General features: G+C 42.8%; 1 protein-coding gene across 2 annotated transcripts in view; it reads right to left on the bottom strand.

The window, feature by feature from the left end:
* Positions 1-4,566: 4,566 nt before the first annotated feature.
* Positions 4,567-22,633, bottom strand: part of zgc:153039 (uncharacterized protein LOC767698 homolog) — a 110,555-nt gene continuing 92,488 nt past the window's right edge. For both annotated transcript variants that reach the window (XM_017685881.2, XM_037546903.1), the window contains 4 exons: positions 12,912-13,104; positions 9,046-9,220; positions 7,961-8,107; positions 4,567-6,371 (listed from right to left, as the gene is read on the bottom strand). In XM_017685881.2, the coding sequence (XP_017541370.1) occupies positions 5,440-6,371; positions 7,961-8,107; positions 9,046-9,220; positions 12,912-13,104 (1,447 nt within the window). In that variant the 3' untranslated portion in view covers positions 4,567-5,439. The remainder of the gene's footprint in view (positions 6,372-7,960; positions 8,108-9,045; positions 9,221-12,911; positions 13,105-22,633) is intronic.

Genomic DNA, 22,633 nt, shown 5'->3' with positions numbered 1-22,633 from the left:
TCTTCCATACTAACATCATTCATTATTTAACAGCCTGTAACTGAGTGAAGCTCCAGTAAACGTCTACTCTAAACTTCTAAAATCTACTTGAATGAGGTTTTATTGCTTTGTCTATATTGTACCGAGTCCACGGAGCACAAAACGAATGTGTTAACAGCTGAAAAACGCAAGCATCTGTAAATCTGTATGAAAAAGAAACTAGGATGAAGGCAAGTACCCAGTTAAGACCACTAACTAGTAAGCTTAGACGGCACGACTAGGCCCATCACAGCTAATACATATTCCCCTGATCAGTCAATAAAGCTGACTGAAAATTTATTTCACCTTTTATCTTTCACAATCGATTGTTTACATCACAAACATACAATTCGCTTTTCAAAGAAGGCTTCAGGAAAATGTATGTAAATAAAACAAACTGCATGTGTTGAAACGTGGTATTGGTCTTATTAAATTAAAGCAACTCTGGATCTCACTGCTGCTACACTCCTCTAGGGGGCGGTGATGAGTAATGTTTTTTGAGCTATGAAGCAAGATGACTAATCGGCCACTTTAGGCCTGAACTCTCACAGTGGCGTACAGTGAACAAAAACAGACAAAGTTTTTTTGAAAAGTTTTCCAATTGTTTGCAATTATTTAGCTAAAATTTGAGGTTCGTGACCGGCCATGGCAGAACCACACTCAGTTCCAGAGTTGCAACCAACGTTTCAGACTTTTCTCAAATGATCAAGAAACACTTCAAACTAAATCTTTCACGACTTCGTAAATTTCGCAATGCCAGTTCCTGATGGTCCCAATTTCTGTGGTAATACTGTTAAGTGTCGTTAAGTGTTTGGCTTTTATTTTGAGCATTTACACTTTGTAGCGCTTACACTGCATGAACATTTCATAAAAAAACGGACCACAGACGCTCCGAATCTCACTGAACTGTACTGGTCAGCAGTACTTATAGTATAGAAAGCACCACGATACAAAGTACCATCAGAAAGCTGCATTTATTCCACTCCTTTATCTTATCCAGTTATAGACTATGCATATCACTTAAGGCAGAATCCAGACAATAAGATACGACATTCGACTCACTGGAGTCGTGTACAAAACACAACCCAACCTATACAGATTCACAACTATTTATTTAGTTACGTAGTTATTTATTTAAAGTGAATTTGCCAACTTGTGGCTGAGAGGATGACCTATCGACTCACAGAGTGAGACACTTAGATTAACAATAATTTGTCAACTACGACCATCAGTATTACTATCAAAGCTACACAATGTACGTTTTGGGGATTTGGAGACCTCTCTGGCGAAAAAGTGTAACTGCATTCACAACCATTTTGTAACATGGGTTGTGATGTGCACCTCTTCCCCGAGTGGATGAAACTGATGACTGCAAAGAGAATTCTACAAGAACCTGACTTTGCATTTGAGACCTAAACATCGAGCTGGACGCTTGTTTTAGAGCCTGTGCAAGTAGCGTTAACATGAAGACACATGATGTCTGAAAAACTCTTAGTTCAGGCTTTACAGGGAAACTCACCGCAATGCACAAACATCATATTTTAGCCTGGTTTTAGTGCAGCTTAAGTAACTTTGGCATTGGGGATATAAGTGACCAGCTGATTATGGTCAAAACATTCATAACTTTTTTTTTTTTATTTGCAATATACAGAAGTTCGTATCTGAATAGGCAGGTTTATCATTCACGTTGAGCAACGTTTTTGAGTTGTTTGCCTGATGGCTCAATAGGCAACTACTTGGGCTGGATAAGCCTATTAAAAAAATAGAGCGCTGCTTAAAATATGGGACCACATCAGCACAACTACAGTGTATGGAAAGCAAACATATCGCTGTTGTCTGAAGAAAACCTAATTTCTTTACAGGGGAAGGAAAAAACCTACTTTACTTTTAATGGAAGTCAATGGAACCAGAGTTTTTTCCAAGTCATTTTGGACCGTTTCTTTCGGTCCGTTCATCATGAAATTTACAAACAATGTAAAGAGCAACAGGCGTTTTCAAATTATGTCAAAAACTGAAAAAAAAAAGTGAGAATGGAGATACAAGGTTTTCTTCCAGCAGCAGTTATAAGAAAGTCCATGTTCTCTGAGAGGAATTGTGATGGGAAAATCACACAAACTGAGAAGGACATGGTGGACATGGTGGACAGCGGTGACTTTCATCACCTTCTGAGGTCCACTGAGGCAGAGCAGGCCCTGGTCTTGGCATTTATGGTTGTTACTCCGGATAGTAATGAGTTTAAAGTTTAAAATATGGATCTTATATGTTCGTACATTTCGTACATTCATACATTTATGCATTTGGCAGACGCTCATATTCAGAGTGACTTACAATTGGAACGTTACAGATGTAGGGGAATGTGGCGTTAGTAGTCTAGCGCAAGGACCCAATGGTATATCTTGGTGTGCCTGCCCAGGTGGGGAATCGAACCCTGTCCACAGTGATGGGGACTCCAAGCTACACCAAACACAACCATATTTTTGCCAGCTTTTCAATTATTAGTCACTTTATCACAAACACATTCGGATTACGCAAAATTGGGTTCTTATGTAGCATATGTTCAATATGATTAATACATATATTTGCTCGACCTCAACTATCAGTACTACATTCACGGTCCATACAAGAAACTTTTTAATATCTGTACATTAATATAAAATTTTGTTGAATTGTGCACTCATAAATGTGCCTACATCAAGTAGTATAGCATGACTTCTGATTCAGCCAATCAGATTTCAGAGGTGGAACTATCCCGAACTTTTAGAGTTGATGTTTTGAGCTGGGTCCTAAGACAAAATTTGCACTGCCATATTTACAATGTTGTGATTACAGCAGTGCGGTACATTATCCATTTTAAATGGAGAGGGTTCAAAGATCTGCTGTTAAAAATGGTCTAACTTTTATATCAAATTATTATTATTATTATTATTATTATTATTAATAATAATAATAATATACAAACATTTTGGCTTTGCTGCAGATTGCCTCATTTTTTCCACCGGTCATTCGTTCACTTGACGAATAAATAAATAAAGCACATAAATAACAGTTGCACTTCTTTGACTGGACAAGCCTGCTAGTGCTGGCAGGAGATTGCTGGAGGTACACAGATAGTGTTCTGATGAGGAAATACTGTCTTAATACTGTACCTTTAGAGGACAGTTGAAGTTCTGTCCAGTTTGCGTACCTCTGACCCAACATACACAGCAAAATCCCCATTACGGTATTAATATGTACCAAGTTTACTTATATAGGTCCCTGGAACACCAGGAGTGAATTCAAATTGGGGATTGTGTGTGGGACAGTTCAGTTTCTTGTACACACACACACAAATACACACACACACCCCAACTCACCAAATCTCCAAAACCTTATATCTCCAAAATGCTAACTTTCCAGGAGAAAGAAAATACATACTTTATCTTTAATGTAAGTCAATGGAACCAAACTTTTTCCAAGCCATTTTGGGCTGTTTCGTTTGGTTCAATCATCATGAAATCATGTAAAAAACTAAAAGAAAAAAATATTGTATTGTCAAAAACTGAAAAATTGAGATGAGATTTTGACACACACACATTATATATATATATATATATATAGTGTTGTGCAAATGTCTGAATGGCCATTAAGTACAAGTTATTCATTTTTATGAAGAAGCAAGTTCAAAAAATCTAACAACCACCTGGAAGACATGGCTTGGCTGACTTGGTAAACACTATTTAAAGCTATGTTTTAAATTAGTGTAAACAATAGACTGACCACCCCAGACCCCAATACTGCTGAATGTGTTTTGATAATGAGAAGCAGAAAATGCCAGTTTCTAAGACCGAACTTTGTGAAATGAGGAAAAACATCCCTGCAGATTCCTAGAGAACTGAAAGCAAGACTTAAACCATTTAATACTATTAAGCTGTTAAGCTTCTATAAAAACAACTTGTACCTGATGGCTGGAAATAAAACAAATGAAAGTTAGTATCTGATTTTCGTGCAGTACAGTAGAAATATACCGTATTAAAAGTGTTAGTGAGAGCATATGGGGATATATTAAATATATTAAATAATTTGTTTATAAGGGCGGATGGGGAACGAAGTAAAAGGGAACGATTTGAAGAGCGCACTGTTGGCTGCAATCCACATCTAACATTTACATCATAATCCACGGATGCTAAGAAAAGCCAATAGTTAGCATCCTTGTGAAATATTTGGCAACACAGACCACCAATCTCTTAATCTTCCCATTGTCCTCTCTCTTTCTGTCACGAAGGAATGAACAAGCATTTCTGCATTCCAAAACCCGGACTAAAGCAGGCCGATGGAGGTAAACAGAACCGCCCCTCCCTCTTTAAATACAGGATGGAAGCAGCTGTGAAAACGTGAAAGTTTTTTTTATATCTAAAGTATTTCTATATCTAATTTATATATCTAAACAAATCTGCATAAATCGAACATTCAGAATTTCTAGATACGTTTACTTACTTTAAGTAATAATATCAATTACTGCCATTGCAGGTCATTTTCATAGTAATTCTTTCAATAAATAATACTTCAAAGTATTTGCCAGTGCAGGAGGGTCATTTTTATTGATAAGATTACTTCATGTAAGTAAAGGTGTCTGTAAACAGATTGTGTAAAGTTTGAACACCCCTGGTCAAATGACATGATTGTTGGCTTTGAGTGAAATAAGTTACTAGCTTAAATATGGAACATTCTAGTCCACAATTTCTATTGATTTGCAAGGTTTTTAAGTAAGTCTGGGGGATTTGGCGACCTCTTTGGTTGAAATGTGTAACGGCACACAATGTGCAAAAGAGCAGGTCACCACGTCGGTTGTGCTACAGACCTGCATGAATAAATGAATCAGAAGTTTACGAGCTAATGCATTACGTGTTCAAAGAAAATTCAACGAGAACTCGGTCAGAACTTGATTGCAAATGTAGGTCAAGGATGTCGCTGAATGATCTATATTATCATTTTTCATCAGTATAATTTAGATTTTTGAGATCGAGTCAGACCTTCTTTTTGAAAGATGTAGTCTGAAAAACTACCGTGAAATTGGACCCAATGCTTTTAAATGACTATTTAGACATATATACTCGCATGGACATCACTTTTTTTTTTTTTTTTTTTTTTAAATGAGTTACAATTTGTGCACAGGTCACATGTAATGTTTCTTAATATGCTAAATTCAACAGTAGTTGTGTACTGAAATATGCAGAAATGTGTTCTGAGGAAGTTTTTGCTTAAAAAATTGACAAAACATCATTTGACTAGGGGCGCCAAAACTTTTGCACACGACCGCGTATCGCCTACATTCGAGATGTTTTCACTTGCTGGGATATAATTCGTTTTAGCAGTGTGAAGATTGTCTCTGGGAAGGTCGGAGGAGTAGGGAAAAAAGGAAAAGGAGTGTTCTTCGATCACATTTCAAAGGTCAGTGGTGATGACAGGGGTGACCCCGTGGATCAGCAGGGTGGGTCCGAGGTCTCGACTCAGCAGCTCCAGCTGGCACAGATAGTTGTGGTAGCGCCTGGTGTCAGCAGGTGGTCGGGGCAAATACAAGAAGCGCACGGCAGGTGGGGGGCGGGGCTGGTTCAGGATCAGCCGGTTGACAGCGTGCAAGTAATCGTCCGACAGCCTCACGGCGTTACTGGGGAAGCTGTTCGCGTACTCCTCCTCTTCCACTTCCTCCTCGTCCTCCTTCTGAACTTCGTCCCTCTCCCCTTTCTCCGGCTCTGCCTCTATGGCCATGCCCACGTGCTGCCTCTGCCAGTGCAGCGCCACTTGCTCATCCCAGGGTACCATGTAAATATCCGCCTTCATCCTCAGCTCCTTCAGGAGCAGCCTCAGCTTTTGCTCGGCACCCTTCAGGCTTCGCCCCACCTCCACACACAGAAAGAGGCGGAGCTTGGCCTTCTGCCAAGACCTGGTCATGTTGAGGATGCAGGCCAGCTGCAAGAGGAACAGGGAGCATGTGTCCACGTACGAACTGCTGTCTGGGCGCAAGAGGTTGACTGGCCAAACATCCACAAAGACGGGGCTTTGCAGGGCGTGCTTCCGGTCAAACTGTCCGAAATAGCGCGCAAGTGCTACATTCTTCAGCATCTTCACAGCGTCAGCGATGATGGAGACATACTCTTGAGGGCCCAGGGCTTTCCCGACCCAAGCCTCGCCTCTGTTTTTGTCCTCCGGAACGCTTCCTCTGAGAGGCGGGAAGTGGAAAAGTGGGTCTTCCTGGTCCTCAGCCAGGGCAGGGTCATCCAGGGATCGGTCCGAGTGGAACGAATGGTCCTGGAGTTGGTCCTGAGGAGGGAGGTCGTCGTAGAAACCAAGAACCAACGTGTTGGGCCTCATCCCACCTGAGTGAAAGGACAAAGGGAATTGAGAAGAGAATGACAACAATGACGACAACAACAACGACAACTCAACACAAATGAAAAACATTTTCATCAGATTTTGGGCCATAAATGTCTGAAACATACTACGAATTTGATCAGATCTTGAAACTATTCTGCAACCAATCTGTAGAGAAATTCAGACTAAATTATTATCCATACATGTGGTCAAAATGGCCTTTAAGTACAAGCTATTCAAAACAATTAAATCCATCCATCCATCCATTTTCTAAGCTGCTTCTCCGTCAGGGTCGGGGGGGGGGGGGGGTGGGGGGGGTCAAAACAAATAAATATAAAAATAAACAAAAATGTCACAGGATTTATTCTCCTTATTGTATGCTTTATCAGATGAACCACTGGACTCGACGAATAACGCTTCTCTGTCTGTCAGTCTGATGGACAAGTCTGGGTTTGGCGGTTGCCAGGAGAACATAACCTGCCTGACTGCACTGTGCAGCTGCAATGTTTGGTGGAGGAGGGATAATGATAATGCTATAGGTCTGTTTTTCAGGGGTTGTTCTAGAACCCTTAGTTCCAGTGAAGGAAATCTTAAAGCTTCAGCACCAATACATTCTGGACAATTGTACACTTTCAACCTTGTGTTTCCACCAGTTTGGGGAAGAACCTTTTTCTGTTTTTTTTCCTGTTCCCGCATGACTGAGCCCCAGTGCACAAATAAAGGCCTGACTGGGTGAGTTTGGTGTAGTGAAGCTTAATTGGCCCTCACAGATTCCTGACCTCAACTACATCACACACCTTCGGGAAGAACTAGAGAGATTGTGAGCCAGACCCTCTTGTCCGATATCAGCATCTCACCTCACAAATGCTCTTATGGATAAATCTTACAGAAATCACCCCAGAAGCTGTTAGATCTGCAAAGGTGGAACCAACTCCATATTAATGCCTATGGATTTAGAATGGGATGTCATTAAAAAGCTCCTGTAGGAGTAATGTGTAGGCAACCCAATATGTTTGTGCATATAGTTTACTTAATTGACAGGTTTTGTGATTGGCTGTTTAGCCTAATGGGTAAGTTATTAGTCCCCTATAGGGGACAGCAGGGTTCAACCCTTCTTTACGCTTCTAATGATTTGTGCTGGCAATGTAACAACGTTTCTGTGGCCCTGTGTTTATAAAGTAATCTGATCTCTAACTCCAGGTTTAATGTGGAAACTCATATTGTGATGATGATAAAAAAAAGATAATCGTATAGCCCTGTATTCAACTGGCCAATGGTCAGTACAAATGTGTTCAGCTGACTCCTGACCTCAGATTGTTTGTTGCCATTCAACAGAGAAGATTTAGTTAATGCGAACTGGCATTGGCCAACACTGAGGAGAAAACCGGCCAGAAATGCGAAAAACAACAACAATACAGATGCCGTGGGGAAAAAAAACAGAATGAAAGAAATTGTTTACAAGCAGGAAGGCAATGAGCCAAGTAAACTCGTACTATTGTGCTACACAAAAACAGCCTCAGTTGCCATGACAGCCAAATGGATTCTGACCAGTTGGGCGTGCTGCAGGTGTGTGATGGCGTGTGTGCGCACTAACCCAGTCCAGAGATGAAGAGCAGATGCCGGACACCGTGTCTTACAGAGTCGGCTAACGTGAGGTTAACAAAGGCTTTAATGTTCAGATGATCCACCAGAGACAGCCACGAGTCATACTGACACTGCAGAGGATCAGAGGGGAGGAGGCCTAGAGAGAGAGAGAGAGAGAGAGAGAGAGAGAGAGAGAGAGAGAGAGAGAGAGAGAGAGAGAGAGAGAGAGAGAGAGAGAATAGTTAAAGTTAAAATAAAATTAATACTAATAACATTATAATAAGATTGACATTCAGAATAAGGTAAACAAAAATTGACATCTATAAAGACGTTACAATAAACTAATCTTACTTAATCTAAAATCCAGAAGGTAGCTAAAACAACACTAATATATAGAATAAAGATACAAAATAAACAAAGTTATAAATAAAAAAAAAAGACTAATAACATTAGAAAAAAATGACCTTCCACAATTAAGTTATGATTCAATTAACTTTAAGAATTCAGGTATAATACTTTGAATATCAGTAAAATCAGACTTCTAATTAAACTAATATCCAGAATAAAAATCCTAATACAACCATCACTGACAAACACATTATAACAATATTAACATCTAGAAGAAAGTTAAAGTAAAATTATTATCCACACTAGAGCTATAACACATTAATACAGAGAATTCAAGTCCGGAAATGTATAAAACTGATATCTAGACTGAAACAATATTAACATTAATAAAAAAACTAATCTGTAATAATATTCACATCCAGAATGGAGTTACTTGATAAACGAGGATCACACCTTAAGGTAGAAAACTAGAGGAGAAATATACATTAAATATCATATTAACATTATTACATATTATTTGTATTATATTTAATAATGTCTTTACATTAATAAATGCTTTTCGTTCCCAGAATACTTTGGGAAACTTGGAAAATAGCAAACACAACAACTAAAAGTACGGATTGGTGTTTAGTTTATAATATTTGAATATAGATTGTGAGTTATCACTGAATAAAGTAAATATGACCGTAATTCCAAGCTTTTAAACAGCAAGTCCATTTAAACATGTGCTCACACTCGCTCTCTTACCCAGGTCTCCTATCTGCACGTGGCCCAGGACGTACAGGCCGCTCTTCTTGATGTCGTTGATGAAGGTGATTAGGCCAATGTTGGCCCGTGGATTAGCCACCATCAGCAGAACCTGAGGCCTCCAAAACTTCACATGATCCTTACGAACATCCAGCATCAGCAGATACTTACGCACCTGAGAGAGAGAGAGAGAGACACGTCTTTCACAACACAGACTAACAAGGTAGGCACAAACTATGTGGCCAAAAGTATGTGGACACCTGACCTCCACACCTAAATGAGCTTGTTGGACACCTCATTCCAAAATGATGGGTTAATATATTGTTAATATGGAGCTGCCCTGCCTTTGAGAAGGCTGTCCACTAAATGTTGCGTCCATTCAGTCAGAACAGCACTTGTGAGGTCAGGCACTGATGTTGGACGAGAAGGCCTGGCTCTCAATCAACGTTCCAGTTCATCCAAAAGGTGTTCAGTGAAGCTGAGGTCAGGGCTCTGTGAAAGCCACTGGGGCTCCTCCACACCAAACTACCTCAAACCATGTCTTTATGAAACTCCCTTCATGCTGGAACAGGAATGGTTCTTGCATGTTTAAAGTCACTGAACTCATCAGTAAGACCCATTCTACTGCCAGTGTTTATCTACGGAGACTGCATGACTATGTGGTTTCATTTTACACAACTGTTAACAATGAGTGCAGCTGACAAAGAAGCGTGATTGGTCAGTCCAGAGAACACGTCTCCACTGCTCTAGAGTCCAGTGGCGGCGCTTTACTCCACTGCACTCCACACTTTGCATTGCACTTGGTGATGTAAGGCTTGGATGCAGCTGCTTGGCCATGGAAACCCATTCCATGAAGCTCTCTACGCTGTTCTTGAGCTGATCTGAAGGCCACATGAAGTTTGGAGGTCTGTAGTGATTGACTCTGCAGAAAGTTGGTGACCTCTGCGCACTATGCGCCTCAGCATCCACTGACTGCTCTGTCATTTTACATGGCCGACCACTTCGTGGCTGAGTTGCTGTCGTTCCCAACCGCTTCCACTTTGTTATAATCTAACTGACCGCTGACTGTGGAATATTTAGTAGTGAGGAAATTTCACGACTGGACTTGCTGCACAGGTGGCAAAAATAAACCCTATTAGTTTCTCTCTTGCACCCCTTTTTTGGCTGTAGCAAAAATTTTAAAGGAATACGATCGTTAACTTACCGAAACCTCAGCTACAACAGCTAGTGGGCTACAGTTTCAAGCTGCCGTGTTCTTTTCAATACCGCGTTTACTGCATGTAGCACTTCATTTGTCAATCAGGGTTTTTATACGATGAAACGTTTTCACAAGTAGCAAATTTTGAGACAGACGTCGAGAATCATTCAAATGTCAGCCTGCAAATCGGTCAACATCAGACTCGAGTCCAAGCTGCTGACTCTAGTCCCCATCTCTTATATGTACGAGCCTGAAGACTCCAACAACTTCTGAGATTTGAATTTTCTTGCTGTTACTTTTTAATAAAGTGAGAAAAAAAATACATGCAAAGGCTCCGTTAGCCTAAAGCAGATATGCTAATCCTTGGAGTATATTTAGCTTCAACACTCAGCATCGTAGTCATCAAAGGGCCTTCCTTTGTCTAAAGGGCTTCCTGGTATAAATAATGTTTTAACTGTTTTCTTCTCCAAACTATCCCTAAAAGCTCATGCTGAAATTCTTTTGGCCCAAAGGTGGTTTGAACAATTGAGAGGTTTGAGTACTGACATCAAGACAAGGCGATACAATGTGTGGGCTCTGGGTGAGGGCTTTGTTAGTAATTCTGCACAGCCAGGACTTTTTTTCCACGGCACAGTCAGAAAAAGAACTGAGCCAAGAGGGTAGCAATGAAACTTGGATTCTACTCCATTTACTACCTGCTTGAGAGACATTGGACAGCGTAAGAGTTTGACTGTGCTGCAAATCAGAGCACTTTTCACTGCGGGAACATAGTGTGACCAGACTGAGAACTAGATATTTTTGGCCATGTTAACACAGCTTGACTGGGTCATTATTGACAGGAGAGGAGACTGGGCTGTAAATTAAGCCATTTATCACCAGCAGCAGAGTGTTACTGGGCTGTGAACCGGGACACTTTTTACCACAGTAACAGTTTCTCTGGTCTGCAAACCGGACACTTCTGACCAAGGTAACAGAGTGTGACTGGACTGTGTTAACAAGTTTCACTGCAGTAGGTAAGTTTGACTGGGCCATGAACCAGGACACTTGTCACCGCCACCGTGCTAACAGTTTGCCTGGACTACAAACTGGACATTTCCAACCATGGTAAGAGAGTTTGATTGGGCAATGTTGAAATGCTTCACCACAGTAGAGGAAACTGCCTGGGCCATGAACTGACGCACTTGTCACCAGAGTAACAGAGTTTGTGAACAGTGATATTTTTCACAGAGGTAACAGTTTGCCTGGAGTGCACACCAGATACCTCTGACCATGGTAACAGTTTGACTGGGTGGTGTTAACATGCTTCACTGCAGCAGAGGAAACTGACTGGGCCATGAACTGAGGCATTTGTCACCACAGTAGCAGAATGTTACTGGGCAATGAACCGGGACACTTCACTGCAGTAACGTTTACCTGGACTGCAAACCAGACACTTCTGACCATGGTAACAGAGTTTGACTGGGCCATGAAGTGGGACATTTTACTGCAGTAGAGGAGTTCGTCTGGCCACAACATTTCACCACAGTAGCAAAGTGCAACTGGGTAGTAAAAGGGGAACTTTTCACTGCAGTAACATAGCTTGACCAGACTGCAAAGAGGGACACTTCTGACTATGGTAGCAGAGTTTGACTGGGCCACAAACTGGGTACAATTCACTCCAGTAGACTCAGTTGTGAAGCAAGAAACTTGCAAGCCATGAGACTTCTCACCTTAGAAGCAGTTTGTCTGGACTGGGACATGTTTATCTGCAGAAACAGAGCATGACTGGGACACAAGCCAGGAAATTCTCCACCTTGTAGCAGAGTTTGACTGGGCCACAAGTGGGAAACTTTACACCTTGACATGTTTGACTGGACTGTAAATCAGATGCCTTTGCTGAGTGTTTGACTGGTTCATGAGCTGGACGACTACACATTTCTCTCCCTGCCAGCTGGGGAAAGAAACCTATATATGCACATAAATATCGTCTCTTGAGAAACAGAAATGAAGAAGAGTTTGTATATTACTGGAACTGTAATTTACTGTGAGAGAGTCAGAGAAAGACACAAAGCAGAAGGTATGTGGTGTACATTAGTCCTTGTAAGTGTATTACTGTGAATATTTTGCTGTGTATGTGCGTAATAAGTTAAGTGGCTGTAATAATTCTGTTGGAGCACACCGCCGCTGAGATGGGCGGCTGGTGCCTGGCTGCCTGACAACCGTTCCCCTGGCAACAGTCCCTCCCTCCTGGCAACCACAAGCCCTGCTGAGGGAGGGGTACAGTCCAGTGGTCAGGCCTGAACGTGAAATGAGTTTGTATTTGTGTATGTGTGCGTGTGTGAACGTGCGTGGACACAAAAACACAAAGTTATTTTTTTTTTTGTATTTTAATTATTCGTGTATTAATATCAGATTGACCAATTTAACACATCAATAATGTGTTAACACATTTATTTATGCCACTCATTTATTTAATGCTGATCTCCTGGTTTAACCCTTCAAACCGTCCGTAGGTCCCAGGATGAAGCCCAGCTGCAGTGCGCTGTATGTTACTACCACATGGCTGTAGTTCTTTAAATACAGGTGCTCTTAATAATGATGCAGTATTTCTGTTTCTTGTATGTGTAAAGCCCCACAACATATATCATGAACAACTCATGAAGGCGCGTGTGTGTGTGTGTGTGTGTACCTGGTGGAATATGAGCGCTTGGCTGATGTATCCCCAGCTGCTGGTGGGGCTGAGGTAGTGGATGATCAGCAGCAGTAGGAGCATGAAGACGATGCTGGCTGAAGCGTAAATGGGGTTTATCAGGAACATCATCACCCCACAGCCCACGATCCCCAACACACACGTGTGCCATGTAAAGTACCGAAACGTAGGCCTGAGAGAGCGAGAGAGAGCCCCAAGTTCATTAAACACACAAACAGAATTACTGAGTGACCAAAAACAAATAAAAAAAACAAACAAAACAAAAACAACTGAGTCACTCTCTCTAAACCATGTCCAATAATATATAAGCAAATGCAGACACACCGATCAGACATAACATTCTGACCACCTCCTTCTTTCTACACTGTCCATTTTATCAGCTCCACTTACTGTATAGCTGCACTCTGTAGTTCTACAGTTACAGACTGTAGTCCATCTGTTTCTCTGATACTCTGTTACCATGTTCTTCAGTGGTCAGGACACCCATGGACCCTCACAGAGCAGGTACTATTTATACACAGAACAGGTACTATTGGGTGGTGGGTCATTCTCAGTGCTGCAGTAACACTGACGTGGTAGTGGTGTGTTAGTGTGTGTTTTGCTGGTCTGAGTGGATCAGACACAGCAGTGCTGCTGGAGTATTTAAACAGTGTCCACTCTATTAGACACTCCTACCTTGTCGGTCCACCTTGTAGATGTAAAGTCAGAGATGACAGCTCATCTGCTGCTGCACAGTTTGTGTTGGTCATCCTCTAGACCTTCATCAGTGGTCACAGGAAGCTGCCCACAGGACGCTGTCGGCTGGATATTTTTGGTTGGTGGACTACTCTCATTCCAGCAGCGACAGTGAGGTGTTTAAAAACCATATAATACATAGTAAGTATGTATAGAGTAAGTGGAACTGAGAAAATGGACAATGAGTGTAGAAACATGGAAGTGGTTATAAATGTTCGGTCAAACAGGCATCAGTTTCTCTGGAGATCATTGAGTCGATGCTTTGATCTCTGTCATGCTCTGATAACAATGCAGTCCCTCCTCTGAGAGGAGCTGCTGAACAATCCCAACAGCCACAGCACGGCAGAAGGAGGAGCAGATGGAAAACCTCACGCTGTTTGGAGAATTTCTGCCTCATCAATACACGCACAGTCGTCCGCAGAGCTTTAAACAACCCTGTCAAACGGCACGTTTTAAAACCCAAGCGTGGCCTTTTTCTTTACTAAGAGGTTTATAGATTAACACGTTGGATAAAAAAAATAAAACATACAACGCATTACGTGCCATAACTTCTGTAGAATTCTGATCCCAATTATCAACTAAATAAAAAATAATTGGACTGAGCGACTAAGGGGGTGTTAACTTATTCACACTTAAACAGCCGGCACTGCGTGACTTTTTTCCTTTAACAAATAAAACATTCATTTAAAATTAGTCTAAAACTAACATTCAATTTACCTTGAAGATCGGAAACAACTACGTGTGACAAATATGCAGAAAGACAGACAAATAAATGGATGGACAGAGACAGACAGACGGACAGAAAGAAAGACAGACAGATAAATGGATAGATAGACAGACAGACAGACAGACAGAAAGAAAGACAGACAGATAAATGGATGGACAGAGACAGACAGACAGACGGACAGAAAGAAAGACAGACAGATAAATGGATGGACAGAGACAGACAGACAGACGGACAGAACGAAAGACAGACAGATAAATGGATGGACAGAGACAGACAGACAGACGGACAGAACGAAAGACAGACAGATAAATGGATGGACAGAGACAGACAGACAGACGGACAGAAAGAAAGACAGACAGATAAATGGATGGACAGAGACAGACAGACAGACGGACAGAAAGAAAGACAGACAGATAAATGGATGGACAGAGACAGACAGACAGACGGACAGAAAGAAAGACAGACAGATAAATGGATGGACAGAGACAGACAGACGGACAGAAAGAAAGACAGACAGATAAATGGATGGACAGAGACAGACAGACGGACAGAAAGAAAGACAGACAGACAGAGAGACAGATAGATAGACAGAGATAGACAGACGGACGCATAGACAGATGGATGGACGGACGGAATGGATAGAGAGAAAGACAGACAGACAGACATACAGGCAGGCAGACACACAAGCTGATGGACAGACAGAGAGATAAACAGACAGCCAGAATGATGGATAGACAGACAGATAGATGGGCAGATAAAGAGACAAAGATCGCTAGACATGGACAGAAAAATACAGATGGTCAGACAGACAGAGAGACAGACAGACAGAGGCCTCACATACCTTAAGAAGCGAAGTTTTAATGCACTAAAACATCTACACAAAAAACACAGGCACAATTAACCTGCAACCCAAAGCCTGATGCTCACACACACACACACACACACACACACACACACGCGTCCTCGGCGTGTCTGAGTGAAGGTAAACGCTGTGGCAGCCATTAGAGGAGTGGAAATGGGTTCGGGGTCAAAGTAATTAAACCATAAACAGAAACAAACAAAGCTGAGCGTAAACGTGCGGCTAACCTGGTGCTTCACCATCTCTCTCCAGGAGTCTAGAGAGCTGCGTTCAGTCTGTGTGTGTCTGAGTACCTGCACACACAAATCACTCGTTCTTCAGTGCGACGTTATTTCTGAAGATGCGAGTTTCGAGCTCCCGGTCAGACTCGTATTACAGCTGTTACAGCGCTGTGATTCACTTTAATCACCACACAGCACGAGTGCATTAAACAGCTTTAATGCCGCGATCAAGAACCGCTGCCGGTTTTTACTGCACTGTAAAGTAAAAACAAACAAAAATAAAGAAAATTAACTTCTGAAAAACAACAGCCAGTTGTGGCGCTTCAGCAGATCCTGACTGGGAACACCTCAGCCTGAAATGCAGGGATCATTTCTGAACCTGCGTAAATTAGAAACCGATATTTGGGAACACTCTTCGACCGCTGCACTGCGATTTACTCCAGCACTGCGTTTAACTGCCCTGGGTTTATGGTCTTTGTCTGCCTGCTTTGTGGTTGTTCCTTGGGCCGAATTTACCAACGAGCCTGCGACGTGTCTAAATGAGATCAACTGCAAACTGAACTGTGGCGATGCTGCATTGCTGGCAGGTAGAACCATCTTAAATCTGGTAAATATACAGTATGTGAACCCTTCGGAATTACAGAGTTCTCTGCATTAAATTGTCGTAAAATGTAATCCACTCTTCAAGTCATAAGTAGAGACAATGCACTAAAGCTTGACACACAAACAAGAATAATATTCCATACACTCACTGTACCCACCAACCAAACATTCACAGTCTGGTGGGGAAACTAAGTGAACCACTGGATTTCACGCCTTGCCGGACCTCTCTAGCCAGCTCAGTCAAGTGCTTCAGATCAGACCTGCACAATGAATGTCGGTTCCACTGAAACTATCCACTATCCAGAAGATCTACTTTGACCTTTAGGGTCATCGTCCTGCTGCTTTACCCAGCTCATACTGAGCTTCAGCTGGTGGATGGCCAGACTAACCTGATCCTGTAGGACCTTGATGAACATGAGAAGTAATTTTTCCCTCAATAATGGCAGTCAGTCCAAGCCCAGCTGCAGCAAAGCAGCCCCAAACCATGATCCTGCCTCCACCATGCTTCACTGCTGGGACGGTGATTTCACTGAGGTCTGCCAGGCCGTTCTGGTACAACTTAACCGATAATTAATAACTTGTTATGGCTATTATTACTAATTTATTCACTTAAAAACAAAAAATACCAGCATGAGATTTTTAGCTGGTATAACTGTTTACCATAATCTAACCATGTCCTTGTAAATGACCAATCTGCAAAGCGCTGCCCACTGTTTACACTTTTTACCCGAACATTTCCACTTGTGTCCACAAGACAGTTTCCTACTAGCATACATACACTCACCAGCCACTTTATTAGCTACACCTGTTCAGGTGCTTGTTAACACAAATAGCTATTCAGCCAATCACACGGCCGTAACTCAGTGCATTTCGGCATGTAGAGGTGGTGACCGAGCATCAGAATGGGGGAAGAGAGGGGATTTAAGAGACTTTGAACGTGACGTGGTTGTTGGTGCCAGACGGGCTGGTCTGAGTATTTCAGAAACTGCTGATCTACTGGGATTCTCACACACAACCATCTCTAGTGTTTACAGAGAACGGTCCAAAAAAGAGGAAATCCCCAGTGAGCGGTCAGTTGTGTGGATGAAAATGCCTTGTTGATGTGAGAGGTCAGAGGAGAATGGGCAGACTGGTTCCAGATGATAGAAAGGCAACAGGAACTCAAATAACCAACCAACATCTCTGAGGAACGTTTCCAACACCTTGTTGAAAGTCTGCCATGAAGAATTAAGGCAGTTCTGAAGGCAAAAGGGGGTCCAACCTTTTACTGTACCTAATAAAGTGGCGAGTGAGTGTAGATGTATCCAAAAAATTAGACATGTTGGCCAGGCGCTGATTTTTTCCCATGAACGTTTGATGTTTTTCATATAGTAGCCACAAGAACAGAGATACAGGGAGATTCACTTGAAAGAGGCCCCGGATATTCTGTAATAATCGACGTAAACCAAACAACACGCAATGTGCTCCTAAGTACACGGAGCCTCAAACAAGCCAGGAAGTTTGACCTAATGCTTGCCGATACGTTCAGTCAAAATGTGTCTGGCACAAAACGAGATTCACTTCCAGCGTCACATTTAATGCAATCGATTAAACACGCATCACGATATGTAGCGTACTTTTTTCGGTTCATCCTGACGGGAGTTACAACAGAATATCCAGGGCCTCTTTCGAGTGAATCTCCCTGTATTACCCAGTTTCCAAAGGGTTTGCATACTTTTTCCCCACCGCTTCATTTTTTTTTAAATAAGCCTCTTGATTTTATTTCAAATTACAACTTTTATTAAATAAACGCAAGATACCTGCCACAACGGCGCCCTGCCAACTTGTTCAAGAAACTCATCCACAATTAGGACCATATTTATCACATAATCTTAGTATGTAATTAATTGCACTAAACAGGATTATGAATAATTAACGCTGCTAATTTCCATTCAGTGTGTGTGGGGGGGGGGGGGGGGGGGGGGTTTAGAGCTATTTAAGCATCTCAGGTTATTAGTGATTATTCAGTGTACAGATGAGTGTGAGGGTCGTGGGGAAAATGGAGCTGGATGCTGGGTTCATTTCAGCTACCGTGGCAACGAAAGAGTGCAATCATTAAGATGGTAATTACCCGCACGGTTCTAATGGCTCTTTATCTCCAGTGGAGTCAGTAGTCTGTGTGGGCCTTTGCTCTTGGTGCATGTATACAAACACACTTGGGTTTACCCAGTGTCAGGACGCGGGGGTCATGCAAGCCCCTATTCTAGTCAAAACAGGCATTAAGTACTAGTTATTAATTTTTCAGGAGGTTATAAGATAAACCACCTGCATAACGAAGGGGAAGGTCACAGCGTAAAACCGAGGACTCCTAACAACCACCTGGAAGACCTGGTAGACCCCAGAACTGTCCCCATCAGATAAACAGCATTTAAAGCCTTCATCTTTAAGAGTGAGGGGAAAATCAAGCACCTCTAAAGCTCCATGAAAGGATGAAAATCAAAGAAACTGGTGGTGTTCTCAGGACACTGAACTGACCGCCCCAGAGTCCAGACCTCAACATCACTAAAATGTGTTTGGCATTTCTGAAAGTGAACTGGGAGCTAAAATAAAGGCAAAGAATGGACACTAAAAACTCAAACATCTGATATTGTATTTTGTTGAAAAAGTTTTACTATATAAGAGCAATATGAATTTATTTGCTCAAAAGAAGCCCACGAATATTATAATAAATACGAATACTATTAATACAATACAGTACTCATTATTTTCAATGAATCCACCCCACACCTGTCCTTGAGGAAGCCCAGTATGATTGGTAATTATTATTATACCTCGTTTGAAAAATGAACCTTTCATTATGTTCAAATCAACTGTGCTGGTGGTGGAACTGAACAAATCCGTGCAATAGCTGGGGGCATCAAGCAGAAACCTGGAACTAGCTTGTGAGATACACAATATTGCCAAAAGTATTCGTTCGTCTGGCTTCACACACACATGAACTTGAGTGACATCCCATTCTTAATCCATAGGGTTTAATTTGATGTCGGCCCACCCTTTGCAGCTATAACAGCTTCAGCTCTTCTGGGAAGGTTTTCCACAGGGGTAGGAGTGTGTTGATGGGAATTTTTGACCGTTCTTCCAGAAGCACATTTGTGAGGTCAGACACTGATGTTGGATGAGAAGGCCTGGCTCGCAGTCTCTGATCTAATTCCAAAGGTGTTCTATCGGGTTGAGGTCAGGACTCTATCCATGTTTTTATGGACCTTCTTTGTGCACTGGTGTGCAGTCTTGTTAGAACAGGAAGGGGCCGTCCCCAAACTGTTCCCACAAAGTTGGGAACATGAAATTGTCCAAAATCTCTTGGTGCTGAAGCATTAAGATTTTCTTTCACTGGAACTAAGGGGCCGAGCCCAACTCCTGAAAAACAACCCCACACCATAATCCCCCCTCCACCAAACTTTTTCCGAACCGTCAGGGTCAAAGGCAGCTCTCCTAGGCACTGACATCAGCTGTCAAAACCCAGCACCACGTGGCTACAGGGGCGGAGCTCTAAATACCGCACACCTGGCCCCCCTCTGCACTGGCTCACCTTGATGGAGCCGGCCCCATAAAAAGTGCCATCAGAGGATCAGCCAGGTGAGCGGCTTCCATTCCAGCAATGTTACACACACACACACACACACACACAGCCGCATACACACAGCCGCATACACACAGCCCCCGTTCAGAGAAAACCTTAGTTTGAGGTGAAAAGTTTAATCTCTCTCTCTTCACTGTTTGTGTCTCTTCACTTCCTCTTTTTACTCTTTTTATCTCCTCCTCATTTTCATCCATCCACTCCACATCTCTCTCTCTCCTCTTGCCTGTCTTTTTCTGTTGCCTCCCTGCCTCACTCTCTCCCTCCCTCACTCACTCGCTCGCTCATAACCTCCTCATCTGAGGAGAGCAATTATATTAAAAGCCATCAGACATGCACCCCCCCCCCAGTCTCTCTCTCTCTCTCTCACACTTCAGTAGCACTGTGACTTTGAGTGATGTCATCTTGCTGATATCAGCAAAACATACTGGTTAAAATTACCCGAAACACACTCACACACAAACACTCACACACAAACACTCACAAACAAACACTCACACACACAAACAAACACTCATACAGACACACTCACTCACAAGCACTCACACACTCAGTCGCTGTCGACCCTGTCGGCTCGGTCGCTGCTGTCGGCCCAATCACAGCTGATGGCTCGGTGGGCCCTGTTGGCCACGTCGCCGCTGTTGGCCCTGTCGAGTCGCTCAGCCCTGTCAGCTTGGTCGCCGCCGTCAGCCCTGTCGGCTCGGTCAGCTTGGTCGCCGCGTTCAGCCCTGTCGGCCCCGTCGCCGCTGTCGACTCTGTCAGCCATGTCGGCTTAGGTTGCTGCTGTCGGCCCCGTCGGCCCGTTGCCTCGGTCGGCCCTGACGCTTCTGCCGCCTCGGTCGGCCCTGACACTTCTGCCGCCTCGGTCGGCCCTGACACTTCTGCCGCCTCGGTCGGCCCTGACGCTTCTGCCGCCTCGGTCGGCCCTGACGCTTCTGCCGCCTTGGTCGGCTCAGTCGGTCCGTTGGCACTGTCGCCGCTGTCGCCTCCGACAGTCATACACAGAACAGATATTACAGAAAAGCAATTATGGAATTTGACCTTTCTTTTAGCTTCACCCTCTGACTTCCCCCTCTCTCTCGCTCCCTCACTCCCCCTCATCAATCTCTCTCTCACGAGGTGTTAATTGTGATTGATGAGTCAGTCTTGTTAGAGTTCTCCCCCCGCCGGGGACTCTCTGTCTCCCTCTCTGTCTCCCTCTCTGTCTCCCTCTCTGTCTCCCTCTCTGTCTCCCTCTCTGTCTCCCTCTCTGTCTCCCTCTCTGTCTCCCTCTCTGTCTCCCTCTCTGTCTCCCTCTCTGTCTCCCTCTCTGTCTCCCTCTCTGTCTCCAATCCAATTCAGTTTTATTTGTATGGTGCCTTTTTACAACATTGTCCCAGAGCAGCTCTGCAGAAAAGCAGGTCTAAGATGACCCCAAGACTCTAAACCATAAACTTCTCAAGAGTAGAGTTAGAGAAACACTAAGAGGAACCAAGACTTAAAAGAAGAACCTCCCTAAAAACATGACAAAACTCTGAAAATAACCAAAACCCAGAAGGGCAAGACTGAAAAGATCCAAGACTGAGGAACAAAAGTCCTTTAGAAGATGAACTACTGACAGGAACCAAGACTCAAAATAGTCCCTAAAAGCGTGAAGAACCACTGAAAAGATCCAAGACCCAGAAGGAAAACCACTTTAAGAACATGCTGAAGAACCACCAAGAGGAATCAAGACTCAAAAGGAAAAACTGTGAATGAGCTCAATTAAATGCTGTTGTCATGGCTGGTAACAACCACAACTCCTCAGCTTCATTAGGATGTATGCAATGATTATCAAATATTCTCTATATCGATTGATATGGAAAGATCTATTGTGATTAGATTTTTTTCACCATATCGCCCAGCCCTCATAGAAGCCAACACTTCTCTCCCTGCTTCTTCACTTCATTCCAATTCGCTCCATACTTTAGAGTCACACTCCCCAGGGCAAAGACATCCATAACCCATTTCAATCCTCCTAAACAGCGTCCAGTCATCTTAGGTCCCCAACTGGCCACTTCATCTTGAGTAAAGCTCTCCACATCCTTGCACAGCATAGCGGAGCATATAAAGAACTACTGCATCAAGTCTGCAGCGGGCGCTTTGGCCCATTCAGGCTTATGCATTCAATCTAGTGCACTTCGAAATCAACCTCACTCCAGCTCCTCAATCAGTCACTGGGCTTTGTCCCAGCGCAGTTCAGTATAAACACAATAGAAACAACGTGTAATGTATTCTGGAGAGGCTTTGGCCTGCCAGCTTAGAGCACACAAGAGTCAATAAGTTAGCAGCGCTCGAGTCCAAAGGAAAGTGAAGCAGTTGCATTTGTGGAAATTTGGAGACGAAGACCTGTTGGACGTGGCCAAAAAATCAGTTCGATATTTCTCCGCTGCTGGAACAAAACCTCGTATCTCAATTTGTCATAATTTGAAAATGCCTGTTGCTCTTTATGCTGTGCGGAAAATCCATGAAAAATGGACCAAAGGACCAGAATTACTTGGGGGACAAAGTTTGGTTCCACTGACTTATAATAAAAGTAGTTTTTTCTTTCTCTTGTAAAGTTATTATTTTGGAAATGAGAGGTTTTGTTCCGACAGCAGCGATATTTTTCTAAGTTTACATAGCATGTTGGACCCTGGCGATCCTGGTGTAATTAAAAGAAATAACTAGCTAAACATAAAAACAAAATATATACAAAATATACACTATATGGCCAAAAGTATATGGACAATACACTGGCAGGAGAGCTCAATGAAAACATGGCACTGCCATGGGACGCCACCTTTGCCACAAGTCAATTTGTAAAATTTCTGCTAGAGCTGCCCCAGACAACTGTAAGTGCTATTATTATGAAATGGACTGTCTAAGAGTAACAGCTCAGGCATGGAAGCGGTTGACCTGTTGCATCACTCACTACAGTTC

The sequence above is a fragment of the Pygocentrus nattereri genome, chromosome 17, assembly GCF_015220715.1.
Source record: "Pygocentrus nattereri isolate fPygNat1 chromosome 17, fPygNat1.pri, whole genome shotgun sequence".
In the NCBI taxonomy this organism is placed as follows: domain Eukaryota; kingdom Metazoa; phylum Chordata; class Actinopteri; order Characiformes; family Serrasalmidae; genus Pygocentrus; species Pygocentrus nattereri.
Note: the sequence above shows the minus strand (reverse complement) of the source record. Positions and strands in the feature narration are given on the sequence as shown.